The following is a 14095-nucleotide window of genomic DNA, read 5'->3' on the forward strand; positions in this document are numbered from 1 at the left end:
TTCAAGATAAACGTCACTGTCCACATTTTAATCCTCATTCATGTGTGGATTAAAACAGAGGATCTGCTCTCTGTTTACTCATTTCTGTGGTTAATACTTGTGTCAGAGCGCCACTGATGGTGTCTTTCATTGCTCATGCACACACTCGGCGTCAGCTCGCTCACAGTTGACTGAATGAACTCCAGCCTGCCCTGTCTGGAGCAGGGCGTAGGTATTATTAGTATCTGGGTGTGTTTCACTGCTTCAATGCTACAGTGAATGAGGTAGGGCAGAACTGAAATCTGCCACACTGCAATAACCCCATAAAATCAACACCCTAATCACTTCATCAACTGGTTTCCACCTTGAAATTGTTATAAATTATTTAAAATAATCCTAATTAGAATGGGTCACTTTGTGAGGCACCACAAAATCACAAAAGGACTTTTATACTTTACTCATCTCATTCAGTAGAAAACAGTCTGAACATGTGACATAAAAAAATAAAGATGCTCTGATAACTGTTCTCATGCATGTTTGTATAAATGGTAAATGGCCTGTATTTGTATAGTGCTTTTGCTAGTCCCTTCTAGGGCGCTTTACACACCCAGTCATCCACCCATTCACACACACATTCACACACTGGTGGAGGCAGCTACAGTTGTAGCCACAGCTGCCCTGGGGCGCACTGACAGATATAAATCATATCTTTGTTTTAGCACTTTTTACACTCATCATTGTTTTCATCAAGGAGTCTAAAAAAAAGAAAAAGCATATTTGTTTGGATCATCAGTGCTGTAAATGACAAAGACTGATGGATTATTGGTTTTTAATGGGATGAAAGTGGCAGAGGCCCATTTTCACCAACCACTCCACCCACATATGAATGACACATTGTCTCACTTGCTGCCAGTTTAAAGTCTTTTTGGGTTGTTTTTTTTTTCCCCAAGTTGATTCATGCTCACACGGACAGAAAAGCAAACGAGCGCTGCGCTGACATGGTGGCGTGCTCCGGTGTAGTTCCTGCACAAACAACGTCTACAAGGAAGAGACTTCAGAGTGAAATCTAAGACTGCAATGTTTTCATAAAGCGTTAACACAAACAACAGCTCACCTTTAAGGGAGGCAGCCACTGATACTGAACACCAAAAATCTACAACAGACTGTCAGTCAAGAGAGGCACACTGAAGAAGAGCCACAACAGAACTATCATCCAAAGCAAAGTCAAAATCCAACATGAGCTAGCTACACAAAAAGTAGTAAATGCTAGCTAGAAGATAAAAGGGCTAAAGAAAGCTTTTTTACATTTAAGCATCAACTTCTTCCTCCACAAAGACATTAGATGGCCTCCTCTGTACCCCTGATGACAGGTTCTGACACTTTCGCATACATCAGTAAAGATGAGCATTAGAATCATAATTGAATTAGGCATTGAGCTCAAGGCTAAAAGGGAACTGACAACTGTTGTTTCTCAAGAGTGCTGATTCCAAAAGCAAGTCAGTCCACATAAACAATGTTTAAAAAAACCTTTCTTCTGTTATTGCTCGGACAATTTACAGCTGTATCGTAAAGATAAATGTGAGAAAGCAAAACAATTCTTTTGCAAAGCATTGAATGTTGTGGCGCTGCCAGCTGAGGAGCTACGGGAAAGTTAAACTGTGCAAATAGCAGCGGTGAGTCATGTTTGTTCATTTTCCATTACAGCAAAATGCCACCAGCAACACTTAACTACATGCTTGTTTACATCACTATCTTGACTTGCCCGTGTTGTTTTATTGCATGTGTCACATCCAGTTAACACAGTACTCCCTGCACTCTGTTTGCATTGTTTGTCATACGTACAGTGCCTGTTTCCTGCTGGTGAATTTAATTAAATGTGCTGCTACAGTGATCTGATTCTTATCTTAAATTTATATGAAAAAATGGAGTTTTGTGAACTACAGCATTAAAAATTACTATTTTAAGAAAGATTTTAATGGCAGCAACAGATCAGGGCCATGTTTGCTACTATGCAGCATCAGCTTCACTCAGGCCATAAAAGTCTGGGATCTGAGGAGACCCGCTGCTGGACCTCAGGGAGAAGAGCACTGTTCCAAGAACTGCTCAACAGTCCTGTGTCTCCTTGTCATAGTCCTCATTTCATGACGTGCCAAATACATGATTTTATTGGGTGAAAACTGTGGACTGCAGGTGAGTTCAGCACCCAGACTTTTCTACTACAAAGTCATGCTACTGTTATAGATGCAGTTATGCACGTCCTTGTTGAAATATGCAAAAAATCTGGATGGGAGCATGTCTGAAAGCTCTATGTATCTGACAGCACTGATGCTCCTTTCCAGACATACTGCCAATACTGATGAACCCCCATATCATCAGAGTTGGAGGCTTTTGAACTGAGTGCTTCCTCTCTTCTTTAGTTCAGAGGATGTGGCGTCCATGTTTTAAAAAAAAATACTTTTTACATTTTGATTTATCTGACCACAGAACAGTTTTCCACTGTTCTTCAGTCCATTTTAAATGAGCTGTGGTCCCTTAAGATGAAGTCACATAAGACCTCTTTCTATGATAGACCTGCATTTTTGGATGGCACTGCAAACTGTGGTTTCTGGAAGTGCCCATGCACCATTTTCCACAACAAAATCATGCCTGATTTCGTCATCAATCGTTATCTGTTAATCACTGAACACCCACACATACAGCCTTACAGTCGAAGAACAACAAAGCGTGGATCATCCGGTTGTTACCACACACCTGCAGACATGCAACAGGTGAAAATATTGCAGTTTGAGCTCCTCTTTCACATCTGACTCCATGGTTTACATGTGCTGTTGCAAGTGTAACAACAGGCATGAGTAATGTGATGCATTGTGCTCTCTGTGTATCCTTGAGCTCTGAAAACACCCACAATGCATCATTTCCACCCAAGGTTGCAGTCAAATAGTCAGTTTTACCTCCTCAGGGAGGCTCCTAACTGAGGTTTTTGAGTTGCAGCCCTGATAAGAGCTCAGTGGATTCTCTGCTACAGAAAGGTGCTTCAAAAAAACTTGAAGTCACCTATAATCTGATTGCTTACGAAAACAATCAACAGCTCTAATGTGAGTCATTGCTTCTGCTGTATCTTATGCCATAACTTGATAACATCTAAACATGCTTATATGTCTACAGAGTATACAGCCATACCAGGGCATACAAAGAACTATTTAAATGTGGTTAAATTCTACATTGTAAGTTGGTAGATCCAATCTTGTGTGCTCTCAGAAGCTAAGCAGGGTCAGGCCTGGTTAGCAGTTGGCTCGGAGACAGCCTGTGAATATCAGAGGCTGTAAGCTTGAGGTGACTGTAGCTCAGGTTAACTGGAACATTGATGTTTTGATGCCTGGCTGCTTCAGTCTGCATGCTATTGGACTGTGGATGTTAAATAGAAACTGGTGCATGAGGCATGTTGTATAAAGCACTTGGATAAAAAAGTTCCAGTATAGGGAAAAAAAGTGCAACACAAGAACCAGGTCATTTACATGTTTTAAACTATTCTGCCATGAAATGCAGTACATTTGGAAATGTGGGTTGAGCTCTATATGATTCATCAATGATCAAAGTTAAGTGAAGGGTGTGTAACTTGGTTAGCTTGGTTATTTCCTCATTTTGGGTGTTCCAGCTTTTAGGATAATCTTTAATTCTTAGATGTCAGAGATGCTGAAAGTGGATTATGTCTTCAGTGGGAAAAAACAGGAGTGGACAGCAGGATGAGCAACATTTGTTAAGGATTCATTTCATTGTTGAGACTGTGAGCCCTTTGCTTTAATAAAATGCAACACTGGTGCTAAAGTCTCCAAAAGTTGATTCTGTTCATCTGGACGTAGCGTTTTGTGGGAGAAACGTTTCATCACTCGTCCAAGTGATCTCCCACAAAACGCTACGTCCAGATGAACAGAATCAACTTTTGGAGATTTACTTTCCTGGATGATCGAGAATGCATCAAGATGGCACTAAAGTCATTTTTCTCCTTGATGGTTAAAACTTATACAAGTTATATGAAACAGCATGGCAAGAACTCATTGGGTAAAGAATTTAAGATGCACTTTTTTGTAGTCCAATGAGGAAATTGTAGCAATTATGTGAGGACAGGAGTGCTCTTTCCCTGAGTCTTTATGAACTCTCCTTCATCTCATCATGCTTCAGTCCCACAGGAGTGCAGACTGGTTGGTGACACACTGCTAACAGTCGTTAGGGAAAAATCTGTATTCCCCAAGTGATTGTTAGAAGCTGCTAGCAGTCACTGTCAGTCACAAAGAGGGTGCTTCTCTAAAAACCTACACGTTAATGCTTTGGTTGCTAGTGGTTTGCATGGAAGTTGCCACACTGAGACATTTTCATTTGAAAACGCATCTTTTTCTCTTCGTTCTGGCCTTCTTACCACACTGAGAGGAAAATGCAGCGTTTTGAAAACACTCTCCAAAGCGGATACATTTGAAAACACCGTTTTCACGTCACAGTGTGGACAGCCTTTTTGAAAATGATGACACATTTTAGTCATGTGATGCAGTCATGTGTCCAATTAAACTAAGATAGCGGAGGGCATTATACAGCAGCTCATTAGTCCATTTAAAAAAATGGCTTTTCCTCGACATTTTGTCGCGACGTTTCAAAGAGTCGGAAAGTAAATAAACGGCAGACAGAAATGAGGCAGGTTGTTCGATGTGAACGACTGAAAATGATAGCGTGGACGCGGAGCGTTTTCAGACAAAAATGCCGCTTTCAAATTTATCCGGCTAGTTTGGACATAGCCTCAGTCTACCCCCTGAATTTACTGACTTTCCTTTAATCAAAACTAATTTAATTGGTTTGTCTGTGAATGCAGGCCACAGGACACACAGCTGACAAATATACATGACTTACTGTATGAACCCCCACTACCCCATTTCATGTTTATGCTTACAACCAACAAAACACAACAGAGAAGACCTGTCTTCTTCCCCAACTCAGATATCTGACCGTCCCATTGATCCTTACCTAGGAATCACTGAACACCCACACGTCGAGTGTCGAACAAGTCAACCATAAAATACATTTTAATGAAAAACAAACAAACGGGGATGATCGTACTGTTTCCAAACACCCACATATATTCAACAGATGTTTGGAAATGTTGTTGAGTCAAGTTTTGACAAGTTCAGATCTCAGTAATGATCCTGTCAGCTGTCAAGCTCAAGCTAGTAACCAGCTCAGGCAGTTAAGTATTAACTTAAGATCAATAAAAAATGTGTCATAACAAGGTTTTGGATATGACTTAGATTTTTGCCTAACAGAAGGAACAATCTGAAGTGTTGCAAGATTTAATGGCAGAAAAGACACTTAGTTGTGCAATTTCTTGGCACAGTAAGAATATTTTGTCTGGTCAGAAACTATCTGCTAATGTATATCCACAGACATATCTAAGGTGACATTTGATGGCGTCCTCTGTATCTCTGACATCTGATATGTATCAATAAAGATGCCGGTTGACAAACATTAGAATGGGTTCTGTGTTTTAGGCCCAGGAAGCTGCACAAGAAGAGGCCTCCCTCAATTGATGATGGACGCCCAGTTATTTTGTTCTATAAGGCGGCCTGAAATATGACAAAAACCACTAACTTCTAAAAAATATTTCTTCCCTGTGCACCGTTTGAGCTCCTCTTTCACATCTGACTGCACAGTTTGTATGTGCTGTCATTGTTCCACATGTAACAACAGCCAAAAGTAATGTGAAGCATTGTACTCCGTGTTATCTTGACCTCAGAAACACTCACAAAGTATTATTTCCACCCAAGGTTGCAGTCAAATAGTCAGTTTTACCTCCTCGGGAAGGCTCCCAACCGGGGAATCTGAGTGGCAGCCATAAGATCTGGATCAATTCTGCAGATTCAGTGTTAAGGAAAGCACAACCTGTAATATTGTCCACTCACCCTCTTTTGCTTTGAACGTTCATTTATGTCTAATTGGATGTGTTCAATTTTCTGTCAAAAGCTCCAAACAGTTTCAACTTTTGCCAGCTGGTTGTGTCACGCCATCAGTAACTCAATAGAAAGATTTCGTTTTCTGCACATGCAAAACAGAGAGTGTTTCAAAACCCAAACAAAACTCTTCTCCAAGCTATACACGTTGGAATAAAGAAATTACACTTGACTTCTCTATGGTATTTGCTTTGTTTTAACAAGGGAAGAAATTCCCATTCAGCCATTTAGACTCCCAACCGCTGGTTTCTTGTGAATATGAAATCAATTTGACTTTCCAGGACAAACATGTGGATGAATGCAGGCTTGTGCCAATATGCAACAGAATCAATGTACCAAGGAAATTCAGAGTAACAGTCAATCAACACGGAGTGGTTTATCTGTGATGACACATACTCGACGCTGGCCACAGTAACCAAAAACAAAAGCACGTCTGAGTTGCTGTGCACGTTCAGCATGCACACAAGCTCTGGGATGTTGAAAGCTAAGAAGTCCACTTTGATGTTTGTTCTGCAGTGCAGGGATCTTCTGTCTCAGCATTGTGGTACGGGCTTTTATTGTAATCCTCTGTTCATAAGAACTGTGTGCTGTATGAACCAACTTCCTTTTTTGACTTACAAAAGCAGATTCACAGTTTTGCAAGATGGAGTGAGTGTTGTTGCTATTGTCGCTGGTCATTTAGAAATACAACATTAGCCCCGACTTCCCTGTTACAAAGGTCTGATTTCTCTTTGTGCTCAGACTCAGATAGCAACCAGTCAGCCATGCACTACTACCACCTGCTTCATATGATTCCTAAAAGCTAATTGGAAAAGGAAAAGAGGAAATAACACAGCGTTGCTCTCCACTTCCAGTTAAAGCTTTCACTTTCTGCTTTTCTTCTTGAGATGATTGAATCTGACTTTTCATGTGAACCATTTCATTTTCTCATTTCACAACTGATTTGATTTTCAGTTTTTGAACATTTTTTATTGTGAGCTTATTATAAAAAAAAAAAAAGAAGATGAGCGTGCTTTCAGTTGCCGTATTGGCAAGGTGGTGATCTGAGCTAAAAGTTGATGCCACTATGCTGACAGGACAGGTTTCTACTTGTCACCGTGAGGTCGTGCTAAACAAGCGCAGCTGAGACTACAGTCTCATCGGTCTGCAGGTTTCTGGTGACTTTCTATTGATTACATTCACATTTTGATCTGATGATGGTGCCAAAGGAATAGTTCAGGGATCACCAACGTGAGAGGAACAGAAATGACCCTTCCAAAGCTTTATACTGGGCCTTGATGTGTCCCATTAGTTAATACTACGTCTGAAATATAGACAGTATAAAAGATGGAGACAGTGACTGTGATGTTTGGTTAATAAAATCAAAGGTTTTAAAGTCCTGAGCTGAGCGTTTTTGTTCTGGATTTGAAGAGAAAAGGCCAGATATGAGTGTTAACCCAAACACACCGCCTACTACTGACGAGTGACAAGTCCTTAGTAAGCATATCCTGGATAATCCTCGCTGACTCTTCATCATTCACCATACAGTTTTGTATTTAATATGAACTGAAACCAGTGACTGAGCTCATTAACCTCAGGAGTGTCCAACGCCAGGCCTCAAGGGCCGGTGTCCTGCAGGTTTTAGATCTCACCCTGGGTCAACACACCTGAATCAGATGATTAGTTCATTACCAGGCCTCTGGAGAACGTCAAGACATGTTGAGGAGGTCAGTTTGCCATTTAGAACAGCTGTGTTGGATCAAGGACACATCTAAGACCTGCAGGACACCGGCTCTGGAGTTGGACACCCTTGGCCTGTGACGAGTTGAGGGTTAGGGGAGATCTAATAAATGTGCTAAGCACTACATGTGTATAAAAAAAATAATCTAATAATAAGTGTAGTTTTAAAGCATCAGTGCAGAAGTTGTTGAGATATTTCAGTCAAACCAGAAATATGAGCTTCACATCGTCACTAGAAGAAAAGTCAGAGAACACATGGCTGTGATATATGGGGATGATGAAGGCTCATTATTACTTAGTGAACAATAAGTGAACAATGTAACCTGCGTGCTTTTGCAACATCTTTCTCTCAAACCAATGACTATGATGTAAACACTTCTATATCTCTATATTCAAAGTGAAATGTATTACTTGAAAACAGGTTAAAAACATTGACCTCTGCCACAGGTGGCTGCTGTTCAGGGGGTAAAGCAAATCATCTGCTAATCAGAAGGTTGGTGGTTCGATCGGTGGATGCTCCAGTCAGCTTCCAAATATCCCCAAGTTTCTCTGAACGTGAATGTTAGACAAAAATCTAGAAAGAACACATCACATATAATTTGATTTGCATGTCACAGAGTGAAATAAGTATTTGATCCCAACCCAGGCAGGATTCTGGCTCCCACAGAGTACCATCTATCAATCCCTTACCATGAGGCGTGAGCTCCAGGCTGAGGACAACCGATGGTCATTTCACATGTTCATCTAATTTTTTTCTGCATTACTTCTGGCTGATGTTCTGTCTCCATTAAACAGTGAGCAAACCTACAAATTCAGCAGAGGATCAAAAAATTATTTCCCTCACTGTGTATGAGGGGACAGCTTGGACGCTGCCACAGTGAACCATGTGAAGGAAGCCAACTCTTCACTCTTCACTCACACATTTACTGTAGATTAGTTCATGTTAATGACACTGATGCTTCAGCATCTTATTAGCTTTATAAGAGCCATAGTTGGAGTCGAGCAGCTGGCCCCCAGTGACGGGTTCTTGGTTATAGACACTAAACTTTGAAGAAAATATTTAATGTTTCCACCTACATGGCAGAATTACACACTCATCTGTGCATCTATAATCAAGCACAGCTCCAACCACTGACAATGGTGTTGTCTTTGTAGGTATTTATTCTTAAACAATGATCAAATTCAACTTTTTGGAAAACTCAGAAGATCAAAGTGACTGTCAGGAGAAACTGAACTGGCCTTTAAACTTCCACCCCAGCAGCTACATTTCTGGGGTCAACAAAGAGACAGTCATTAATGAAATATCCTGTATGTTTAACCAAAGTGGAAAAATACACGGCTGTGGTATTTTACTTTCTAAAAGCAACTGGTGCTTAAAGCATCATGACAACATGATCGAGTTAAAGCAAAAGAATAAATGTGCTCCTGGTTTCTGATCACTTTTCATAACATCTTTATTGAATCTGTGTCTCAGTTTTAAACATATTTACAGATAGTTTCATTTCATTTCGTTTTTTCGTTTTTTAGTTCAGTAAAAATACAAATACAGAACACTCAGTTTTCAAAATCAGCGCCGCTCCCAGCGACTCGATGGCCGTGCAGGTTTCAACTCGGGCTTCCTCCTCGTGACATGTAGGCGGTGATGATGTCAGTGTGATGTCAGCGACTGCGCTGTAACTACGGACTCTTAATGGACACGATTGTTGAATGAAGGAAAATAACACGGAGGAAATAAAACGCAGGAGGAATGAAACAGTCCTACGACCTGATCAACACAGGAATGCTCTGAGAGCCTCTCTGAAATTTTAAAGGGGGAAAAAAAAACACCACAGCTGAAATTTTGCTGCATAAATAAAATAAACCAGAATAAAAGTTACCAACATTTCTACTTCTGCGTTACATTTTGTCCAAAAACAAACAAACAAATACAATTTTCTAGATCGATCAAACATGAGCAGCGTTACGAAGAAGATCGGCTATGACTGTCTGACATCACATTAATGTAACCCCCGTTGTCTGCTTCCACTCCCAGTGTTGGAGTTAGTGATGCTAATCGACTCCTTCAGCCGACATCTGTCTGTGTTTGTGCTGTAAAAGCAGCAGGAGCTGTTGGTTAGCAGCCCCGCATCACACAGTATGGCTTTACTGACAGACGACCAGCAGATCTAGTCTGCAAATCCTACTTTCATAAAAGGAAATGTTTGTTTCTTACATTTTGGCGAGAGGACAGGAAGGAATACGCAAAGCTGTCACAGCATTTAATAAATGTGGCTCTTTTTGTGCTGTTATCTTTGTGTCCCAGCAGTTCAGGGTGATTTCTCTAAGTCTCCATAATGTGTGTGCAATTACAAAACCTACTGACCTACTACAAAACACAAGACGAAAGCATAAATGCAAAACATGAAGAGCTCCTGGCTAACACAAAATGACGTGTTAGCCAGTGTTTCCTGTTTCTGTATGGTGCTTGGCTTGTCTTGCTGGTATGTTATGTCTGATGTTTATGTAAAGACTTAGAGCAGGGGAGTCAGACATAAGGCCCAGGGACCAGAATCACACCAACAAAGACTCCAATCTGGCCTGCTGGACTGCTTTGGAAAATGGCAGACACACATTTTGGACTTTTAACTATATTTTCACAAGTTTCACACCTTTTCCTGCTGACATTCCTTCATGGCCATTCATACAACACCAAAGTAATTAAGTAATAGATAAACAATGAAATGACAGAATGTTTTCTTTCACTTGAGTCTACAGTAAAAGAATTTTGTGTCATTCATTTCTTAGGTTTCCTTCATTTACTACAGCTGCACTTTTTACCATGTAGATCAATGACAAACTTTCGTGAGTGAACTTCCTTTCTTATATTAAGATATCTCTGGGATTAACTGTGCAGGTAAACGTCTTTACACTGACTGAGTCCAGCCCACTTAAGATCACAGTGGGCTGCATGTGGCCCACCATGTAAAATGAGTTTTCTTTAAAGCATCTAAACAAATCTGTGATGTTTAATACTGCTGTTGTCTTTAAGACGCTCCGCATATGAACCAAAGCAGGAGCGGTATCTGGTTCTTGTGTGTCGGATAATCGCTTGCACTAACATTGCTATGATATGAGACAAGCTTACTCACATGTCTGCTGCCCTTTGGGACTTTTTAATGAGTCAGAGAACGGCCCTTAAAAGTAGCAGATCACATCAAACGTTTAAAGCCTTTAGTCAGATTCACATGGGAGAACTGTATCATTCTTTTTTCCCCCCAACATATCATTTTATTTATTTATTTTTTATTTTGCAGACTGCATTACATTATCTGAGCAACCCGAGCAGTAAATCCATCACGCTGCATTAGATGTACCACGAGGAGCTGTGTTAAGAGTGATAACTGGAGGCACTGCTGTGCTGCTAACGGAGCTGCACAAACTTCCATAAACAAGGTCAAGATCTTGACGCGAGTCAGAGTACGGAACGAGCCCTGCTGTGACTTTCAAACCTCAGAGAAAAATGGCTCGAAAATCTGGGCAAAAGATGTGCATCTGGAATCAAACGCATCCCTATACTGGAACTTCAGGCTTGTCCCTGACCTCAGGCAGCACTTACAAGTTTGACTCTGATAAAGTAACACAACTGCAGCTGCATACAGAAAGTATTATGATCTAATATTAACTGAATAGCTTATTGTGCATGTAGTGTAATAACTCAAGTGGAACATGTTTGATTCCTTAAAAATGTATGTTTTTAAGAGTCCGACCAAAACATGTGCTTTAAGTATGAAACTGAAGCAAAGATTTAGGTGGCAAATGATGCATCCGACTTATGAGGTGGGGTGGGTGTAGATATAGGATGCCAGCAGGAGACCATAAGGTATTCTAAATTTATTCACCCTTCTCAGTGCCACTCCTCTACCAACCTCTTCTTCATAGTCTTCCCATTAAAAATGCAAATAAATGATTTTCACCAGGTTTCATATTAACCACAAAACAAACATTCCTATACATAAAGCATGGTTACCCCATCACAAAACGTAAGGGCCTGAACATAATGTGCCTGATTGATGAAAAGCTGGAAAATAAGATGAGACAAAGGTTTACAGAAGCTGTGAGATGATGGGGGAAAATGTGAAGGACAGAGATTTAAAAAGAAGAAAAAGCAGCATTGAATCCTATAGCAGCAGAACGTTTTTTTAAGGAGGGGAAAGCTGCGGCTGTGTCTCTACATGGAAGAGGATCAGGACACATGTGGAGTGGTGAGAAAAGGGGAGGCCTCCTGTAGTCCCCGTCTAATTACTCTTCCACTTATGATGGCCAGTTTTTCTGAAAACCGAGGATCAGAGGAGGCGGTGACCACTGCCACAAACTGCCCTCGCTTTGATGATGTGTCCATCTGCTAGCAGTTCCGGGTTGAAGTTCATCCGATGGAGGTTAAACAGGAAGTGGATTTGGGTGGGAGAAGCTGAGGGCTGTGATTCAACCCTGTGTCCCCAATATTGATTTGTCCAAAAGGAAAAGAAAGAAAAAAACGGTTGTGTTAACAGACCCTGTAAAGTCCTGAAGTCTGTCTGCTTGGAAACAAAACAAAACAAAACAAAACAAAACAAAACAAAACAAAACAAAACAAAACAAAACAAAACATGACACTTTCATCAGTTTAAGTGTCAAAGTGTTTTTGTAATCCTTCATAGTCAGCTGTCAGCGTGTCAGCTTGAGTCTGCATTGGAGTTTCTTCAAATAAAGACTAAAAGTGATAACAAAAAAAAGCTAATCACGCCTCTGGTTTGGAGCTCTGTCCTTCAGTAAAAAGAGTCGATTCAAGCCAAACACGAGGCTGAGCAGCACACCCACCATCCTTAAGATTCGAGCAGAGAAGACAGATCGACAGAGTCAAAGAGTAAAACATAGAAGTAGAGCGAGTAAAGTAACAGGTCCTCTCGCTCTGTAGTGGTCTCTCCCCACCCCCCGGGTTGATGGTCTCAGTTAGAAATCAGTTGAGAGTCTGAATTGTAAGTTTGTCTGGTGTTCGTGGGTGGGTTTTTCTGGGTAGGCAGGCAAACAGGCCCCTGGTGCCGTGGTGCACAAAAAAAGTGCCAGCCCGTTTACCGCTGAGCGGGCTCGCTGCCGGGCAGGGTGATGTTTCCCAGGTGGAGGACTGGCAGTGGGTGAGCCTCCGTGTTGAAAACCCAGTTCTCCAAGGGCAACAGGTCATCGCTGGAGAACAGCAGGTACAGATACCTGAGAGAGAGGATGCGGGTAAGGGGAAGGACGTGTGAGGGGTGGTGGGTAACGGGGTGAGGAAGAAGAAAGAATTGCATGAGTTAGGTGAATATAATGTCAACAGCTTCGTCATATCAAAGTGGGAAGTGTCAGCTTAAACCAACAATTTAAATCCTAAACCTCTGTTTAATTTAGTGTTTTTACAGCTGTTGATTCACATCTGTTGTCATGACAAAAAACAGCCACAAAACCAAAACAATTATTATGATTATCACACCCGAACAGCACAAACTGCTCCACATGTTGCGAGAGAAACCTGAATAAATACACAGAACAACTCTATATGCAGTATAAGAGTTTACTGCAGGAGGCCGGGAACTCGTCCTAAACACAGTTTACACCGTGACTGAGAAGCTCTCAATTTCATTAACATCTAAGATTAATTAAATTCTCATCTAATTTTTTTTAAAGATTTCAACTTGCTTGTTCACTTCTTAGCTCCTAAATTCTTGACATAAACTCAGACGCTGGATATGTGTGACGATCAGCGTGACTGGCAGCCAATCAGCAGCCTTAGCTGACACTTAGCTGCTGTATTGCTTTGACGCGACTGGCTTGAAGCCAGCAGAGACAAAGATTGAGAAGAGACAGACACCAAAGTCTGCATAACACTGAGCCATTCAAATGTCATCCTCTCAGAGAGTTAGCAGACAGTGTGGCGTGCGACCTTTAACGACTTCAATACCAAAGACGGATTTTATTGGCATCTGATGCTTTGTGGGTGTTAATTTTAAACCCGTTATACTTGCAAATGAAGAGCTGATAAATAGCTTCGTGTAAACACGAGAGCTGACAGGACCGGCAGTAAAACTGAGCTTGCTTTGTTTTATGATTTTCTTTGGCCTGTCAGGCTGTCTGAGTGACAGTCACAACTGAATTACATCAGGTTATAAATACTGAACATTGTCAGGAGGAGATGGCATTCAAAGAGCAGCCAGCAGAGGGAACCAGAGAGCTACATCAGTATTCAGTTCTCCCACTGCGTACGAGCCTTCAGTGAGAGCCTCTTCTCCCTTCATCCATCAGTGACCATGATGTGCCACAGAGCCATGGCAGCTTCCCTTCACGTTAGCTGACTTTATTTATTTGTATGGCTGTAAAAATATCCTGACACCTGTTCACTGTCCCCAGAGAAAAGAAAT

At 41.2% G+C, this 14095-nt stretch overlaps 1 protein-coding gene across 3 annotated transcripts in view; it reads right to left on the bottom strand.

Annotated features, from left to right (window-relative positions):
• Nucleotides 1–9124: 9124 nt before the first annotated feature.
• man1a2 (mannosidase, alpha, class 1A, member 2) overlaps nt 9125–14095 on the bottom strand; it is a 142621-nt gene continuing 137650 nt past the window's right edge. For all 3 annotated transcript variants that reach the window (XM_004571991.3, XM_004571993.6, XM_004571992.6), the window contains exon 14: nt 9125–12911. In XM_004571991.3, coding sequence (XP_004572048.1) covers nt 12776–12911 — 136 coding nt within the window. In that variant the 3' untranslated portion in view covers nt 9125–12775. The remainder of the gene's footprint in view (nt 12912–14095) is intronic.

Source organism: Maylandia zebra, linkage group LG16 (assembly GCF_041146795.1).
Source record: "Maylandia zebra isolate NMK-2024a linkage group LG16, Mzebra_GT3a, whole genome shotgun sequence".
NCBI classification, from domain to species: Eukaryota; Metazoa; Chordata; class Actinopteri; order Cichliformes; family Cichlidae; genus Maylandia; species Maylandia zebra.